Raw genomic sequence first — 20,055 nt, 5'->3', positions numbered from 1 at the left:
TGTGTAACTACAATGGATGGATGATGATTCACCACAATATGGTCTCACACGGTTTTCATCCATTCCACAAGGGCACGCACCATATCTCACGTAGCCCAGCAGCCGGATGCTCTGCAGAACACTTGCCCAGATAGTCACGTGCTGCAGCATGTGGAATTTTAGAGCGGTACTCTCAGATTTTTCCATCAAATTATGCAAATTAACGACTTTGTCATTAATGATCTGTTAGTATGGTTATGGTTCAGTGTGTGAAAATAATATAAAATACTAATTTCGATTTCTGTTCATAACAACAACAAAAAACATTCGTAGCCTATTTTTTTATATTTCTAAATACTCAATTGATGCTTGGTTGGATGTATAGTGCATCATCAGCTCCCGACTGGCGCAGTGGTCTAAGGGTGGCGCACAGTTGCCCCAGCGTCTTCCGTGTTTGTCCGGTGTAGGCCGTCATTGTTAATAAGACTTTGTTCTTAACTGACTTGCCGAGTTATTTAAAATATCAGTTTTCAGCATCCTCCCCTACCGCCCATAATTTGGCAACGGGCAATGGTTTCCATAGCAGCCGTGACCCAGCAGTAGATCAGGTGACGTCATGTTTCTAGGGCAATTAGACCAATACGCGTGTCACTAGTCTGCTATAAATTTAGAAGGCTGTTCTCTCTGCTTGCACAGTCACTGCAGCATCTCCTCTCAAGGTATGTATGATCGACAAAAGGACTTATTATATCATTGTAATATTTATTGCTTAATTTGTGTCTTTATAGTTTTTTGAATACCGTTGTAATAGTGTAGCAGTAGCTACATCTGAGCCTCTCCTTTCGCTTTAACATTACAAAGCCAGGAAATGATGGAGGCGGGGAAAGGATGCGCCAATGGCCTTGTGTAATAATTCGCGTTTCTGTACAATTTAATTTCTGAAAATATGACGTAGTTTGCTAACTAATGCAAAGCACATACCAATCTTGTTAATTAAGACACGAGTTGAGCGTTTATTGAGACCCACAAGATAATTCATTATTCATTCATTAGAAGGCAAAATGTGCAGAGGTTACGTGACACTGTAACTCGAACGATGGTGCGTTTTCCGGAAGACTGTTGAGAACGAATATTGTGGCTTCATACAACATTTAGATTGCCTTCATGCAATAAATAACCAGTTAATCTGTTTCCCCACATCTGAACCTAAATGGTCGGTGTAAATCAAGAGTTCTGGCATAAATGACTGTACAGGAAATCCCAGAAATGTTACTCTAGCTAACTGGCTACGTGCCTCAACACATACTGATGATGAATTCTTTTGATTGCGTCATAGCATTATAGAATGTTACGGTCGCAATGATGAAAAATCTAAACCAAAAAATGTAGCCAAATTAAGCCGAGCCCACTTTTTTTTTAATGAAGTTGAATTGTAATTGATACATTCACGTTGACGGTTTTAATTTTGGGTTTGAGATTAATAATGATTGAAGATGAATTGCATGATTCCAATGATGCTCTCTGAAGGGGGAAGCCATGGTGTGCCGTGTCGCATCAATGTGCCTACCGATTAGGTTACTTTGTCCGAATTGTAGCTAATTGTATTAGTTGCTAAAATATACATGTTTTACAACTTTAATCAAGATGTCAACCGTTTGCAAAGACAGGAACAACAGGTTTCGACTCGGGTCACTATGGAGAGGCAGCCATCTCCAGATGATGGGCCTTCATCACTGCGATGGTGAAGGTCGTATCATACTGTAAGGTCATTTTACAGACCCAGCCTATTTTCCAGGCGATGCCATAAAGAGTGACTGATTCCCTGCTGAATTAATTGCCTCCTGCATAAACCACTTATTATATTCTGGATATAAAATTATTCCTCATCTAAAAGAACAGAAATGGCATGTTAGAATAGTTGACATAATTATATATTTCAAAATGAAGTGATTTTAAAGTTAAAATGTATTCAATGACCAATATGTAATGCATATCATGATCCTCATTAGTAAATTGCTCATTTATCTAGTTTGGCCTGCTTGTATGCATGTGCACTGTGTCAAGTATCCTTCTGGAAGACTGCTAAGGGCATTGATTGCACATGCAAAGGCCTAATATAAACAAGATGATGATGTACTGGTTTGGTCGTGTGATTATAGATGGGGCCTAGTCCTATTTTCCTGTTTTAGGCCTGAACATGCCTGCAGCTGAGAGACTGTTCGAGATCATCGAAACCGTGACGTATCATGGGAAAATTGAGACTGACTGATCAACAAATAGAATGGAATAGTTATTTATAGTGGAAGTTAATCAGCCAGTCTTGACTTTCTTTTGAAGTCGTCTGCAATGTCGACCGCAACCAGTGTCTTCCTGTGTAAAAAGAGGTGGTTCCCTCAAACTCTACTCCCTCTCTCTGACCTGCTCAATGCACTTTCCTTTTTTTGGTATGCACTTACAATCATCTTGAGGTTACCATGGAGATTTCCCACACCATTATTTACAGTATGTGTGTGAAGAATCCTATCCGTGTGTTCATTATACATGTATTGTTAGTGTATGGCTGTTGAATCAGATTTATCTGTGAAAGGGAACACATTGTTCTTTACCTGCCTTACGAAGGCCTATTTTTGTGCAGTTCTGGCTTGTATAGTGGTGAGAACTTGATAAGCACTGCTGATGCAACATGCAGCCCATCACTAGCTGTAAAACTGCCTGGGTTGATAGTTAACCACACTTCCTGGCTTAACTAGGCTTGACTTTTGAATTTGATTTGTGCTGACTGAGTCCTCTCTTGATGCTGGGGTTAGAGATAGCTATCACTTCCCCAAAGATGACATTAGTAAATTATCACATGGATGTCGTTGTGTGTTTCTCCCGAATCCCCCCTGACTCAGCTGCACATTTCAGGCAGATCACATGCTGGCAGGGTGACACTGGCCGCGTTCGACATTGCAGACGTAACCCCTCCTTAATAATCCATCCCCTGCAGTTTGCTACAACTGTTCATTTATTCATGGCTGTTCTGTTCTGCAGCGGCCACCGTCATGCCTTTCCCATCTGTGTGCCTTCCTGTTGTGTTCTGGTTGGTCGGCATCTCCTGCTGACCTATTAGGTTTCACAGCTCTAACAGAAAACAAATGGACTTAAACGTATTGCCGCCTTGAAGATTTAGTCTGACATGACACAACAGGGTTACAACTTGATGTTCTTTTATCACCACAGGACAGGTGCCTGGCTTATTATGCATTTAGCAAGTGTCTGGTTTTGTCCAGACAAAGTTGACTACATTAGTCTATTACTAGGCCTTGATGGTGTGATATTTAGTTGTGAGTTGACTGGCTGTCTGCAGTGAGGGCAGTCATGTGACAGTAAAGAGGCAAGGTGCTGAGGCTGACTGGTCCTGAGGCTTGTACAGGAGGACTGGACATCATGCCGCTCTCTCTGACAGCTGTCCAACCACATTAGACTGATTACATTCTCAGACTGAGAACCAGTAGGCTATACAGAGGTTCATTTGATGTATTTGAGATTAGCCCACATACAATAGTTTAGCTGCAGGCTATACAATCAGACTTTTCAAACTAATCAAAATGATCTTGAAAACATGCTTTTGACCATAAGTGTTTTTTAAATTTTTTTTAGGTAATCATGTTTGTTTCATAAATACAGAAGAGGTTTGATACATTGCTTTACTGAAAATAATATTCTACATGTAGGGCTGCGTGAGTTTTAATGCAGTTTATTATCCAAAGGCGCGTGGCAGTCTGAGCAGGTTGCATACTGAGCTGTCTTTTGTCTCCAACCCCTCGTGGCTCAGGTCTCAACAGTGGAAAACTACTGAGTTCTAGTCAATACAAGACATGCCTGGGAATGTAGAAAATGCCAGTGGGTGGGTGAGGCAGCACATTTTTTCTCTCTCTCTCTGCTGAGGTTAAGACAGATTGTAGAGGTTAATGTGGGTGCTCTCTCTATGCAAATGACAATGCTGGTCATGGAAATTATAGTATATTTATTGTTATTACATTGTAAATATCTATTACCTACAATTACTCAGCCAACCTCTTGCATCATATTTGCCTGGTTGTGTCATTCTTCCTGTGTGCAGCACAGTAAATGGACGTGGTGGTATGACACAGCACTTCCTCAAAATGGCTCCCAGTCTCACCTCTGCTAACAGGAATGGTTTCCATCTGCCTCATCCCTCAACACAGCCACACGCTGGTTTTTGCTTTGTTTCTTGATTGTCAGCATTTTAATGAATATTGGAGTAAAAGGCCAACTCGTTCATAAACGCTTCCATATTGAGACGCACCCACTTTATTTTTGTCCCATTGTCTGGGACATTTTCTACCTGAGTGGGTATCTGTATGCCCCTGGGGTGAATGACCCACTTACTGCAGGGTTGGTGCTGTAGCTGTTGACCAGTGCCTATCTGGGTGAGTGGAGGGGTGGACTGCTGCACCCCAACAGGAGAAGCCCCATAGCACTTGACTGATTGTTCCAAGTATGTCTAGCCAGACAACTACCATGGTGGATGTTTCAAACAAAGTACTCATTATTGAGCTTTATTACCCCAGGCATTTTTAATACCTTGCTATGAAATATTATTGGTATGATGGTCAATATACCTAGGGATGTGACGGTCAGGTCAAGGAATTTTGGATGGCGGTTATTGGTCAGCCAAATGACCGCTGTCACTGGAATAGATGTAAGACACATTTTCTCCTCCACTCCTGACTGCATGTGCTGCTGCAGGGAGGGGGAATCACTTAGACAACCAAATATTAGTTTGCTACAGCATCTTGCTTGTTTCAGAAAGGAGCAACAAATAGTTTCATCAAGTTGTAGAGTCCATGTTACAGCAGAAACGGAGTCAACCCCATGAATGCCCGGCTCTCCTGTTCTCAGTCAGCTGTTCTTTCCACACACCAAATTATATCTATATCTATCAGTAGGGTTGCACAATTTGGGAAATATTCAGAGGCGGAAACTTTCCATCGGAAATGTATGCATATTAATACCATTTAAATGTAGCTGTTTTTTGCATTGGATATATTTATCATATGGAGACAAACAGAAACCTTTTACCTTATCATAAATAGACATAATTGCAAATGATTAAATCCTCCCAATAGAAATAAATGTTATGAATTGAACTTTAAATGAGTTGACTCTTCACATGGGATGATTTCACTGTACAACAGAATACTGAATGATCCCCAAAGATCCATCGCATCTCCCAAAAACGTTTTCAACATCTGTAAAATGATAGTTTCTAGACTAACGCTTTGGTTGTCTTCCTCTCAGGCTTCCATGTCTTCTCCTGGACCTCCTCAATGTCCACCTCTTGAACATCAGACTCTGAGACCTCATCTTCACTGTCACTTTCCAACCTTGTTGAGAATGGCTCGTTGTCAGGCTCTAAAATCTGCCCAGATGGCCACCAATGTTTTCAACCCTTGTATTGGTCAGCCTGTTGCGTGTTTTGACGCGTGCGTTCCCAAACAAGGACCAGTTGCGCTCTGAGGTGGCGGCTGGTGCGATTTGGAGGTTGATGGAGGCAACAGGGGAAAGGGCCTCAGAGCCACAAAGTCCCTTCCACCATGTGGCTGATGAGATATGTTGGCATGACTGCCATATTGCATCTCCATCCCAAAGCCCTTGCTTGGAAGTGTACTTCACCAGACTGCCAAGAACCTTGCCCTCATCCAGGCCAAGGTGGCGAGCCACGGTAGTGATGACACCATAGGCCTTGTTGATCTCTGCACCAGACAGGATGCTCTTGCCAGCATACTTGGGGTCCAACATGTACGCTGCGGCATGTATGGGCTTCAGACAGAAGTCTTCACGCTTTTTGATGTATTTCAAAACTGCAGTTTCCTCTGCTTGGTGCAACAGTGCAGTGGGCAGGGCAGTACGGATTTCTTCTCTTACATATGCAAGCAGTCTGAACATCAGGGATGGCATTGCCTCCCTCAATCTGTGCAATGGCTACTGCTATAGGTTTCAGGAGATTCAGGCTGCTTACCACTTTCTCCAAAAATACATAATCCAGGAGGATCTTCTTGATGGGGCTGTCCATATCGGCAGACTGTGATATGGCCATTTCTTTCAGAGACGCCTTCCCCTCCAGGAGACTTTCAAACATGACACCACCACCCCAATGGGTGTTGCTGGGCAGCTTCAATGTGGTGCTCTTATTCTTCTCACTTTGCTTGGTGAGGTTTATTGCTGCTATAACTTGATGACCCTTCACATGCCTTACCATTTTCTTGGCTCTCTTGTAGAGTGTATCCATTGTTTTCAGTGCCATGATGTCCTTGAGGAGCCGATGGGTGTGATGTGAGGGTAGGACTCCTCCACTTTAGACCAAGCAGCCTTCATGTTCGCAGCATTGTCTGTCACCAGTGCAAATACCTTCTGTGGTTCAATGTCCTTGATAACTGCCTTCAGCTCATCTGCAATGTAGAGACTGTTGTCTGTCCCTTGTGTCTGTGCTCTTGTAGCATACTGGTTGAGGGGTGGAGATGATGTAGTTAATTATTCCTTGCCCTCGAACATTCGACCACCCATCAGATGATTGCAATACAGTCTGCTTTCTCTATGATTTGCTTGACCTTCACTTGAACTCTGCATCCAGCAAATGAGTAGATAAAACATGTCTGGTTGGAGGGGTGTATGCTGGGCGAAGAACATTCAGAAATCTCTTCCAATACACATTGTCTATGAGCATCCGAGGTGAACCAGTTGCATTCACAGCTCGAGCAAGACCTTCAACAGCATTTCTCTGACTACGTTCCTCCATTGAGTCAAAAACTTCTGATTCCAGGAGGACCATGAGCTGTTGCTATCGATAAGGTGTGTGATTCAAATAGAAGTATTTATTGTTTTATTTGATTTGACCTTTATTTAACCAGGTAGGCTAGTTGAACAAGTTCTCATTTGCAACTGCGACCTGGCCAAGATAAAGCACAGCAATTCGACACATACAACAACAGAGTTACACATTAACTAGTAAATGGGCTACTATTTACTAGTTAACAAAATATCATATAAAATATGTTCACACCACCCAATATTGTAATCAAAACTTACCAGAAAGCATGTAGTCCTTGGCTCAGACAGTGTAGTAGTGTGGGCTCAATTGCATCTCATTAGTGTGCAAGATCTTGAGAATCTTGATGGAAGAGTACACTGCACATGTGATGGAAGAATGCACTGTGCATGCAGAGGGTTGCCATTCCATTGAATTGGGGATAGTTGAACCAAAATATGCCACAAGACCTAGAATTGCCTTATGTGTATCCCACGCAGGTTCACTGTTATAAGCTAACTTTTTTTTGATGAATTTAAGCAAATTCCCCAGGAAATACAATTCCGGAAATTTACCAGAACGTTTTCAACCCTTTGCAAGCCTAAGTACCAGTCAAAAGTTTGGACACCTACTCATTGAATGGTTTTTCTTTATTTTTACAATTTTTTACATTGTAGAATAATAGTGAAGACACCAACTATGCAGTAAAGCATATGGACTCATGTAGTAATCAAGTGTTACACAAATCAAAATATATATATATTTTAGATTCTTCAGTAGCCACCCTTGACAGCTTTGCACACTAGGAAATAGTAAAAATAAAGAAACCCTGGTATGAGTAGGTGTGTCCAGACTTTTGACTGGTACTCATGTGTGTTATGAAGGTTATTTTATGACAGTCTTCATCTGTTACAACGTTATACAGTAACTGTGCCAGCCCTAAATATACCATGGCTTTTGCTTGAATGACACAATCACAAAAACTGCTCTTTGCAGTGTTTGGAACCTGATCATGGGGTGTTGGTACGGGGGACCAGTACGGGATTTTTTTTTTTAATGAAATGTATGCATTCACTACTGTAAGTCGCTCTGGATAAGAGCGTCTGCTAAAATGACTAAAAATGTAAAAAATGGTATGCAGACATGTGGTTAATTTCTAAACCTGATGTGTCAGTTTTCAGTAGAACAGGCAGATAATTGATTGAGTAAGAAGCAGAGGTGGATCCCATAGGCCTTAACAAACACTGGCCGTTTGTCTGTGCTGGACTTTAATAAGAGTCACCACCATGTTGTCAGCAGCGTGCGCCTGAAATCCTCCACATTTTAGCTCTTGAGAGCCATTTGACATCTTGAGGCATCCAGAACACAAGTCCAGTATTGATTGGTCCCCTCGACAAAGGATTCTATTTGTCAGCCCACTTGGGTACTCTTGAGACCAAAAGAGGAGGGGTGGTAGTACTTCAGACAATGATACATAGACACAATAACAGAACCCGCCGACATTTTCTTTTGAAGACCACATCGTCCTTGAAGAGACAGGCATGGGGCTTGTTTACTCCTTTTTTCTCAAGAAACAACATGGAGGTGATAGCAACTCCACTGCACTAGTTCTATGTGGATTGAACCAGACTGCAGATGAAGGGGAGAAAGGGAAGGTGTGAACAGAATATAAAGGAGGGAGGAATGTGAGAACACGATACTAACATGGAGCCTTCTCTGATGGCCTCCATGCCTGCTTGCCTGTATCACTAATGGCTGGGTCACCTTGTGATGTCTGTGGCAAGGAGAATTGAAGATGGCCAGACAGTCTAACTTGATGACATCTTTTTAATGTCCTTATCCAAACGTTCAATGTTACTGAATATATCAAAGTAAATTTCAAGCTCCAGACTAGTACTTTTAATTCCCCTCTAGTGCAGTGAATGGAGTTGAGGCATAGAAGGCATTGGTTTTGCAGTCTGTGTGACTGCGTTAGGTGAGGAGGATTCACGGTGAGCTTGGCCCAGTTGGTTCATTATAGGCCAGTCAATCCAGGCAGCAGACGCAGTGCATTCTGGGGCTCTTTAAAAAGACCACGGGCTGGAGGAACAGGCAGATTAGGATAAGCCAGCTGGGTTAGTTGCGGTGGGAGCCACACAGAAATACGGGCACAGATTATCAAGTTGTCTAACGTTACACCAACCAGATGCAAGGGCAATCCTGTGTGTCCTTTCAAAGACAGCACTAAGTCCTACCTTGCTGCAGCACAGCAGTTTTACATAGAGGCCTGCAAGCTGTGGAGAGGAGTTGTGAGGAGATCTATGATTTATTGCTCATTGGAGGATACTGCAGATCCTAAGCACATTCAGTAAGGTACTTGACTTTATGATACTAGTCCAATTAAATATGTAGTTTTGCATAGCCCTCATGTTATAGTCTACACCCAGACAGTTTGAACCGGGTGCTAGACATTGGACAACCAGACAATCCGTCGGAAGAACCTAGGTCTATTTATAGCTATTTTGAGTTGATTGACCAAAGTGTTGCTTCGATTGGTCGGAGGTGTTTTAGCCCTAAGGGCTTTGTTCCCACTAGTCTAGCCTAATGCCCCGAGTTCAGTACTAGTTCTGTTCCGTGTATGGATTGTTTTGTGCACCCATTTCAGTGACCCTCCGCTCATAGTGGAAAAGCTAATGGAGGATAACTGGGATTCCCTTCATATAGGGATCCAGCTTTTGTCAAATGAACATCAGATTTGACTTTTCGTAGCTGATTAGGATAATTAGGTTACGGTTAGGAAAAGGATTAGGGTTAGCTAAAATGTAAAAAAAAATATATATATATTTTGATGTTAATTTGACAAAAGCTGGATCCCTTCAAGCCGTGACTAATATAGCCTATCTGTCCAGGGTTTTTATATCAGTGTCTGATTTCGAGGTTATGGTGACCTCTTCACTTGTTAAGTTTACAAAGAGGCACACAGGCTTTTTCAAGGTCTCATTTTAGGCGTAACATCAGCTCATACAGTCAGTTGCTGATGTGTTAATAACCTTAGAATTTTAGAGTTTTAATTAGGTAAGGTTACAGCAAGGCTAGTTTGTGGCCTAATGATTTATCCTAACTTGAGAGAAGAAACAAACCACATTTACTTTTCCTTTGAACTGGACATGGTCATGGATTTGTTTTTCTTTTATAGACCTAAATGTTATTTTAGTCCTGTTAGAGTGATTTTGGCTGCACATGGAGGTCCAATATCTGATCATGGCAGACTAGGATAAATCAATAGTCTCCTTTGTTTTTTTTCAGTTGAAATTGATTAATGGGTCTGTCATTTGCTTTATTGGTTTAAATGTCACCTACAGTGGCAGAAAGTATGAACCCTTTGGAATTACCTGGATTTCTGCATAAATGTGTCATTATATTTGATCTGATCTTCATCTAAGTCACTACAATAGACAATGTGCTTAAACTAATAACACACAAACAATTATACATGTTCATGTCTTTATTGAACACACGTGTAAACATTCACAGTGCAGGGTGGGAAAAGGATGTGAACCCTTGGATTTAATAACTGGTTGACCCTCCTTTGGCAACAATAACCTCAACCAAACGTTTTCTGTAGTTGCGGATCAGACCTGCGCAACGGTCAGGAGGAATTTTGGACCAATCCTCTTTACAAAACTGTTTTAGTTCAGCAATATTTTTGGGATGTCTGGTGTGAACCGCTCTTGAGGTCATGCCACAGCATCTCAATCGGGTTGAGGTCAGGACTCTGACTGGGTTACTCCAGAAGGCGTATTTTCTTCTGAAGCCATTCTGTTGATTTATTTCTGTGTTTTGGGTCGTTGTCCTGTTGCATCACCCAACTTCTGTTGCGCTTCAATTGGCGGACAGATAGCTTAACATTCTCCTGCAAAAAGTCTTGAACTTTCGGAATGTGTTTTTCTGTCGCTGATACTAAGCTGTCCAGGCCCTGAGGCAGCAAAGCAGCCCCAATCCATGATGCTTCCTACAGCATACTTTCCAGTTGGGATGGGGTTTTGATGTTTGTGTAGTGCCTCTTTTTTGTCCTCACATGGTGTTGTGTTCCTTCCGAACAACTCCACTTTAGTTTCTGTCCACAGAATATTTTACCAGTAGCACTGTGGAACATCCAGGTGCTCTTTTGCGAACTTCAGACGTGCAGCAATGTCTTTTTTGGACAGCAGTGGCTTCTTCCGTGGTGTCCTCCCATGAACACCCTTCTTGTTTAACGTATCATAGACACATCAACAGATGTTAGCATGTTCCAGAGATTTCTGTTAGTCTTTAGCTGACACTCCAGGATTCTTCTTAACCTCATTGAGCCTTCTGCACTGTGCTCTTGCAGTCATCTTTTCAGGATGGCCACTCCTAGGGAGAGTAGCAACAGTGCTGAACGTTCTCCATATAGACAATTTGTCTTACCGTGGACTGATGAACATCAAGGCTTTTAGAGATACTTTTGTAACCCTTTCCAGCTTTATACAAGTCTACAATTCTTAATCTTAGGTCTTCTGAGATCTCTTTTGTTCGCGGCACGGTTCACATCAGGCAATGCTTCTTGTGAATGGCAAACTCAAATTTTGTTAATTTTTTATGGGGCAGGCCAGCTCTAACCAATATATCCAATCTCGTCTCATTGATTGGACTCTAGGTTAGCTGACTCCACTTAGCTTTTGGAGAAGTCATTAGCCTAGGGGTTCAAATACTTTTCCCAACCTACAATGTGAATGATTAAATGATGTATTCAATATAGACAAGAAAAATACAAGAATTTGTTATTAGTTTAAGCAAATTGTTTGTCTATTGTGACTTAGATGAAAATCCAACCAATTTATACAGACATCCAGGTAATTCCAAAAGGGTTCACATACTTTTTCTTGCCGCTGTATAGAGCAATACAGATTATGGTAAATATGATGCATTGATAGCTCTATAGCCCAGGGCTAGGACTTGTTTATAACAGCAATGTTTCAACATTGATATAAGAGTTTGCCACATCAATTTCCAACAAATGTTTTCATCGACGCAAAATGAAGAAGCAGGAATTTCCTGATTGTTGCATCACTTTGTTAGCCAAGGGTAGTAACTTAGTTATGCGGTCCATCCTCCAACACGTACCTGACATTGTTATTGGTCAACTGTATTTTGCAAGTATTGCCTCAAATGTGTTCAAACCTCTCCTGACCTCAAATTACCTTCAGCATTTGGTTGAACGTTTCTTTGACTTGCTCAAACAGTATGTAAAGACAGTTAAACTATAAAGCCTTATTTTTATAGTCTCAGCTGTAATAACTTGCTTTCTAGTTACAGGAAGTGTCCACAACTAACCCAGCTGGCTTATCCTAATCTGCCTGTTCCTCCAGCCCGTGGTCTTTTTAAAGAGCCCCAGAATGCACTGCATATGCTGCCTGGATTGACTGGCCTATAATGAACCAACTGGGCCAAGCTCACCGTGAATCCTCACCTAACGCAGTCACACAGACTGCAAAACCAATGCCTTCTGTGCCTCAACTCCATTCACTGCACCAGTGGGGAATTAAAAGTACTAGTCTGGAGCTTGACATTTACAATTTGATTATATTCAGTAACAACCCTCCCTCTTTTTGTTTAGTAGACATAGGCCATTGGTTATCTCAGTGTTTTTAGAAACCTCCAAACATGCTCCTGTACAGAACAGCCAGCCACTCTGTCAAATACCACACATGCAGCAGCTTGCCCATAAAGTCATGTCTATCCCAAGGCTCATATTTATACGTTTCCATGCAAGTTGAGCTGAGAACAGAGAAGCATGTCTGTGTCCAATCCTCCAATATAGGACAATTGGAGAAGTCAAAGTAGATGAATAGCCTAGTCTCCTATTAAACCAGAAGGTTAAAGTGGAAGGCTGTGTTATCGTTCAACTGGAAAGTAATGAGACTGGCCTGGCACCAGGCCTACAGGCTGGTAATACAGTGAGTTAACATTGCAGAGGAGAGCTACTGATTTATATCCCCTGTGGATTCAGACAGGCTAGAAGGGAGGAGCCCAGAACCCAGTGTTTGTTCCATACTGGGTTAGTTTCCCCTGGACTATACAGAAAGGAAGTCCTCTGAATAGGAAGTCTGGGCCTGTTGCTTCTCTGTCTGGCATGTTAAACAGGCCTGGAGACAATGGAGCCTCACGTAGCCAAGTTAGGGACACAAATCTAACCTACACTTCCCATCTCTAGGCCACCTAGTCCTGCACTACATAGCAGAACAAGTGTTTGACTTAGCTATCTGCTGTTACATAACTGGACAAATTAAACTGTGGTACTACTTTCTCTGCTGTTATAGAAAAAAAAAAGATTGCTTGCAGATTCTAGGCACTGTGCTCTGTGGGAATAGACGGCCTGGGAAGCTTCAGTGTTAGATGGCCTACCCTAATTGTGAAAGCTGTACATATGCAAGACTTTGCTGTTTCTACAGGGAGAGATACTTTTGTTGCAATACATTTTCTAATGTCTTGTTTCAGGTTCACCACTACAACCCAATCAACAGCAACTATGTCAGACCTCTGTGTTGGGATCAACGGGTAAGCATTACATTCACCTCTAATACACAGATTGTTGCATATTTATCAAAAACGGTGTCATTAAAAAAGAGATGACCCATGTGCACCAACAAAGACATCCAACCCCAGTTAAGATTTATGTAATAATAACAGGCTATGGAGCAATATAAATGTGCAATGCAATTGCAAAACACTGATAACTGAAGGATCTATGGTGTAAATTGCATTTGGGAGCAGCAAACAGTGAGCAGACATTGGGTGTCTGTCAGCCCCCACGGAGCCTGTGGTTGTAATCAGTGGCCAGTTGCACCAGTTGAGTGTAAAAATTGTTCTTAAATTTCAGTTTGGGCGTAGCTACGTCCAACTTTGGGATAAGAATGTAGTCGTAGCTATGTCCGGTGTAAGCAATGGGCGTTGATGAGATTTGATGCTTTATAATGATGGTTGCTAGGCAGCGCCCATTACTAGGCTGTTACCATCCTCGTGCCCATACTGAACTTTGCGAGGCACGTCTCATCACTTTGCAAAGCCCACCACTATGCATGTTTTCTAAACCACATCTGGATGGGTCAATCAATAATTACTGTGGGAATGAATATCACTAAATTACGAAAATATTGGCATAAAGTAGGCTAATTTAAATACTTTAAAGTAATAGCCGTGTGGTCAAACATGTGGTGTAACGGGTATCATTTTTAGGTCCGGCGTAGAGCACATGTTACGTTGGACATAGAGTTACGACCAAAATGGTGCAACCGGACCCAGAAGGTGTGGTGTTGAGGGGAGTCCGTAGTGTTAGATGGGAAGAGGACAGCACTGTTAACAGATAATAAGGATTACACTGTAAACCAGCACACCACTGCACATACAACAGTCACACGGTTAAGTACACACATTTCTTCACTCGCCCTTCCACATGCTGTGTAAATCCTAACTCAAACATGTTAATTTAGCATCATCTGGAATTTTTCACAGCAATCCCAATACAGACTGGACGAGGGAATTTTAGAATGGTTTTTAGGGTAGAAATCCCATGTCACCCTGTGTACTGAATCCACCCTTTCCCTCTCTCTGTCCAGATTTGGCCGCATTGGCCGCCTGGTCCTCAGGGCCTGCCTGCAGAAGGGAATCAAAGTCGTTGCCATCAACGATCCCTTCATCGACCTGCAGTACATGGTGAGCTGAGTCTCTTTCAGTCCCTCAATCAACAGCCTTCATATAACATGGCACCCTGCCATATTAATCAGAGGAGGCCAGGTCAAGCTACCTGTGTGCTTATGTGGTAGTATTTATTGTAATAAAACACCAATTACCCCATCATGTGTAATGAACTGATAACCTTGATCTCTGACAATGTCCGTTTAGTTTTTTCTCCAACATTCTTTCTCCACAGGTTTACATGTTCAAGTATGACTCCACCCACGGCCGTTACAAGGGTGAGGTGAGCATGGAGGACGGGAAGCTGATTGTGGACGACCACTCCATCTCCGTATTCCAGTGGTGAGTGATGACATCATCACGTGTGCTTGTGCGTGCGGCGTTTCTGTATGTCTGAGTAAAGTTCCATTCTATGGGGCTAGGTTGATTTGGGATTGAGCGTGTGTGTGCCCCTTTCTCCCTGGCTCATAGAGTATTACCTCAGTGGTCTGTAATCCCTCTGGCCATTATCTCCTCAGTGTTGCTATTGGCCTTTGAGGGCTGGCACCACCTGTCTGCAAGGCCCAGCTCAGTGATAACACTGAGTCTTAAAGGAAATATTCACCCATTTTGAATGTTAATCCCAAAAGTTCCAAAGGAATATACATTTCAAATGTCATATGATGGCTATATACAGTGTTGTAATGATGTTCAAATAGTTAAAGTAGGAAAGGGAAAATAAATAAACATAAATATGGGTTGTATTTACAATGGTGTTTGTTCTTCACTGGTTGCTGCTGGGATGGCACACTGTGGTATATCACCCAATAGTTGATCAAAATTGGATTTGTTTTCGAATTCTGTGGGTCTGTGCAATCTGAGGGAAATGTGTGTCTCTAATATGGTCATACATTTGGCAGAAGGTTAGGAAGTGCAGCTCAGTTCACACCTCATTATTTTGTGTGCACTTAGTGTGTCATCTCTTGAGATCCAGATCTGCCTACGGCGGCCACTCTCAATAGCTATGCTCACTGAGTCTGTACAGTCATGGCCAAAACTTGCGTATGACACAAATATTAATTTTCAAAGTCTGCTGCCTCAGTTTGTATGATGGCAATTTGCATATACTCCAGAATGTGATGAATGGTGATCAGATGAATTGCAAAGTCCTCTTTGCCATGCAAATTAACTGAATCCCCCAAAACATTTCCACTGCATTTCAGCCCTGCCACAAAAGGACCAGCTGACATGTCAGTGATTCTCTCGTTAACACAGGTGTGAGTGTTGATGAGGACAAGGCTAGAGATCACTCTGTCATGCTAACAGACTGGAAGCTTCAAAAGGAGGGTGGTGCTTGGAATCATTGTTCTTCCTCTGTCAAACATGGTTACCGGCAAGGAAACACGTGCTGTCATCATTGCTTTGCACAAAAAGGGCTTCACAGGCATGGATATTGCTGCCAGTAAGATTGCACCTAAATCAACCATTTATCGGATCATCAAGAACTTCAAGGAGAGCGGTTCAATTGTTGTGAAGAAGGCTTCAGGGCACCCAAGAAAGTCCAGCAAGCGCCAGGACCGTCTCCTAAAGTTGATTCAGCTGCGGGATCGGGGCACCACCAGTACAGAGCTTGCTCAGGAATGGCAGCAGGCAGGTGTGAGTGCACGTGTGAGTGCATCTGTGCTACCATCAGTCCTGTGTCATGCCAACAGTAAAGCATCCTGAGACCATTCATGTGTGGGGTTACTTCTCAGCCAAGGGAGTGGGCTCACTCACAATTTTGCCTAAGAACACAGCCATGAATAAAGAATGCTATCAAAACATCCTCCGAGCAACTTTGGTGACGAACAATGCCTTTTCCAGCATGCTGAAGCACCTTGCCATAAGGCAAAAGTGAAAACTAAGTGGCTCGGGGAACAAAACATCGATATTTTGGAAACTCCCCAGACCTTAATCCATTGAACTTGTGGTGAATCCTCAAGAGGCGGGTGGACAAACAAAAACCCACAAATTCTGACAAACTCCAAGCATTGATTATGCAAGAATGGGCTGCCATCAGTCAGGATGTGGCCCAGAAGTTAATTGACAGCATGCCAGGGCAGATTGCAGAGGTCTTGAAAAAGAAGGGTCAACACTGCAAATATTGACTCTTTGCATCAACTTCATGTAATTGTCAATAAAAGGCTTTGACACTTATGAAATGCTTGTAATTATACTTCAGTATTCCATAGTAACATCTGACAAATTATATAAAGACACTGAAGCAGCGAACTTTGCAAATTAATATTTGGGTCATTCTCAAGACTTTTGGCCACGACTGTACATAGTCAAAGCTTTCCTTAATCTCTCTCTCCCCATTAGTATGAAGCCCCATGAGATCCCATGGGGTAACGCCGGTGCCGATTACGTCGTTGAGTCCACCGGAGTCTTCCTCAGCATTGACAAGGCCTCTGTAAGTAGCACTACCCAGACACAGAAGACACTGACACTCGTGTGTCCCCGTCAAGCACTGATCACTATAGCGCTCACCAAGGCCTGGCGTCAGCCAAATAAGTAACCCTAATGTACTTTGCCAAAATGAAGCTATGAAACTCTAAAGACTTTATCAACAGTTCTCAGGTGTAGTAGGACCAGTCGGATCCAGACACAAACATTAAATATGATGTATTATATGTGCATGCAAGACTGGAGACTCAATGCGTTTTCTTTTCTGTTTCCACAGTCCCACATCCAGGGTGGTGCCAAGCGGGTGGTTGTATCTGCCCCCTCCCCCGACGCCCCCATGTTCGTCATGGGAGTCAACGAGGACAAGTACGACCCCTCCAGCATGACCATCGTCAGGTGAGTCCCTTTATTCCTGACCAATACATGCATGATCAAAGAGCAAACTCTTTACAAAAATATTCAAGAATAGTCAACCTTTAATAACGCTAGCATAATTGATTCATCTGAATTGGTGACCTATTGTAATTCTCTCTGGTCATCCACAGCAATGCATCTTGCACAACTAACTGCCTGGCCCCCCTGGCTAAGGTCATCCACGACAACTTCGGCATCGAGGAGGCCCTCATGGTAAGTGTTTCTCTTCCATTAGACTCTGTCCATGCATCTTCATGACCAGCATGCAGGGAGCATCTGAATGTCTTTTGTTCCTGTGATCCATATTGACATCTGCTGACGCTATGGAACCCATGCTCATCTTTTTCTCTCTCTCTGGTCCTCCTCTCAGACCACAGTCCACGCCTACACCGCCACCCAAAAGACGGTGGACGGCCCCTCTGCCAAGGCATGGCGCGATGGCCGTGGTGCCCACCAGAACATCATCCCTGCCTCCACCGGAGCTGCCAAGGCTGTGGGCAAGGTCATCCCTGAGCTCAACGGGTCAGTAGATGGGGGGGGGGGTTGGAATGACATCAAACATGTGGTTGATACTATTCCATTGACTCCATTCCAGCCATTATTATGAGCCGTACTCCCCTCAGCAGCCTCCTGTGATGGGTGTGTTTGCATACATTTATGTGATTGAGCCTACTACTTATCAAAGATGCTGAATACAGATTTGTGCTTGATGAAAAAGACTGATTATATAAGTGCTGATGTGAGTTTTCTCTCTCTGTCAGCAAGCTGACTGGCATGGCCTTCCGTGTGCCCGTGGCTGACGTGTCAGTGGTGGACCTAACCTGCCGCCTGTCCCGGCCCGGCAGCTATGCTGAGATCAAGGCGGCTGTCAAGAAGGCCGCCGAAGGACCCATGAAGGGATACCTGGGATACACTGAGGACTCTGTAAGTTAATTACAAAATATGTATGTCAACATGAAAGATGAGCAGAGGTGGAAATGGAGCTCAGTTTAACTGGCAATTATATGATGTGTTATTAGCAAGTTGTAGTTTAAAAGCAGGGCTCCTAGATTACATAGATCTCTGTGTACTGCAGCTGTTCTGTTGGTGGGTTTCTCACCTGTTTATATATATGTATATTCCCTGTCCCACCAGGTTGTGTCTTCTGACTTCATTGGAGACACCCACTCCTCCATCTTTGATGCTGGCGCCGGCATCTCCCTCAACGACAACTTCGTCAAACTCATTTCCTGGTAAATAACTCCCTTAGAATTAGAGTAAATATTCAATCATTCTTAATTCTATAGTTCCTCCCCTGCTAATGCTGAACCTCTTTTTGGTTATTCTCAGCCCTCAACTAAACTGTCACCATCTGTTCCCCAGGTATGACAATGAGTTCGGCTACAGCCACCGCGTCGCTGACCTGTTGCTGTACATGCATTCTAAGGAGTAACTTTCCGGCTCCAGAAAGCTGGAATGGGACCCACCCCCCCCTTTTACATGCACTCACACCCTCCAGTGTCACACCCTAGCACCCCCAGCCCTCCACCACTCTCTACAAGACAAGTTAGTCTCTGTAGTAGGCTGTGTGTACGAGTGTTTGTTTTTTTTCCTTTATGAAAAAGTCCCACTGAGACGGTTTTGACTTGACAGTATGTGTTTGTCTTCCCAGAACATTGCCGTAGATGTTTCCATACTGGCTGTTACCATGTAATATTGGTGTTAAAATAATTCTAGTTTAAGAGTCAAGTGAGAAAGACAAGCTACTAACTAAAAAAGTAATAAATCTGGAAAATCTTTACAAATGTCTCTGTCTTGCCTTGTTGTTCTTGTTTCCTGTTTGCCCGGTGTTATAAGAACATGTTTTCACACAATGACAAATAAGTCATCTGCATACAGGATGCAGAACATGAAGATGATGCATTATAAAGTGACAATTGTATGGTAATGTGTTTGTTACATTAATGACAGGATCAGACTTTTGTATGCACATTTGCATTATTTGAACATCACTGTTTGAAAATTATATTGAAACAAATGTTATTCCCTAAACGACAGTTTTAATAGCTGATGCTTTAGCCAGGCCAGTTTTAATACTATGCCGGAACAAAAGTCTGCATACCCATGTTGGTGCCTAGGACCAGGAGTCAAACATATTGAATTTGCCAATCTGGTTGTGCATGTTGCACTGGATGACTTCTCAGCAAGGTTTTCTGACAGAATTGAACAGGTGTAAGGCCATGGGACTGATAGTTTCTCAATCAAGTATCAACTCTCCAAGAACATGCAAATGCATTCTGAAAGCTATCTGGAAGTCAACTATTGCAGGTGATTTAATCCTGCCCTAACAGGAATCGCAGGAGACATCTAGTGGCAAATATTGTAGCACAATAAGGTAAACCAAATGACAGGTGGTACATATTTTCTGCATTCAACACTGTTCAAATGAAATGCCACAACATACATTATTTTGGAATGTCATTATAGCATGGTTGTACATTTCTATATTAATTAGACTAGCCTAGACTACTGCACATTGTAGATGTCTGAATGACCATAATGCGCTTTAAAGGTCAAATGTAGCCATTTATATCTCAATCAAATCATTTCTGCGTAACAATTAAGTACCTTACTGTGATTGTTTCTTTTTGACCATTTTAATTAGTGTCTGAGCAAGAGCAGACCAACTCCATCCCACCAAAAGAGGTTGAAATTTCAGGCTGTCTTTTCAAACAGCTCACACACTAAAA

The 20,055-nt window shown here is 42.6% G+C and overlaps 1 protein-coding gene across 3 annotated transcripts; it reads left to right on the top strand.

The window, feature by feature from the left end:
• Nucleotides 1-399: 399 nt before the first annotated feature.
• LOC123723662 (glyceraldehyde-3-phosphate dehydrogenase) lies at nucleotides 400-19,114 on the top strand. Of its 3 annotated transcripts, none has more exons than XM_045718647.1 (11): nucleotides 400-698; nucleotides 13,292-13,351; nucleotides 14,410-14,506; nucleotides 14,724-14,830; nucleotides 16,829-16,919; nucleotides 17,190-17,308; nucleotides 17,458-17,539; nucleotides 17,697-17,848; nucleotides 18,088-18,250; nucleotides 18,461-18,558; nucleotides 18,689-19,114. In XM_045718647.1, exons 2-11 carry the CDS (start codon nucleotides 13,323-13,325, stop codon nucleotides 18,756-18,758), a joined length of 1,008 nt encoding a protein of 335 aa, XP_045574603.1. In that variant the 5' UTR covers nucleotides 400-698; nucleotides 13,292-13,322; the 3' UTR covers nucleotides 18,759-19,114. The 3 variants fall into 3 exon arrangements, with proteins under 3 accessions (XP_045574603.1, XP_045574602.1, XP_045574604.1); XM_045718646.1 differs by lacking the exon at nucleotides 400-698 and adding an exon at nucleotides 3,825-3,868; XM_045718648.1 differs by lacking the exon at nucleotides 400-698 and adding an exon at nucleotides 9,122-9,145.
• The last annotated feature ends 941 nt before the right edge of the window (nucleotides 19,115-20,055 follow it).

The sequence above is a fragment of the Salmo salar genome, chromosome ssa05 (assembly GCF_905237065.1).
Source record: "Salmo salar chromosome ssa05, Ssal_v3.1, whole genome shotgun sequence".
NCBI classification, from domain to species: Eukaryota; Metazoa; Chordata; class Actinopteri; order Salmoniformes; family Salmonidae; genus Salmo; species Salmo salar.
The sequence above is the reverse complement of the archived record's forward strand: the minus strand, read 5'-3'. Positions and strand labels throughout refer to the sequence as shown.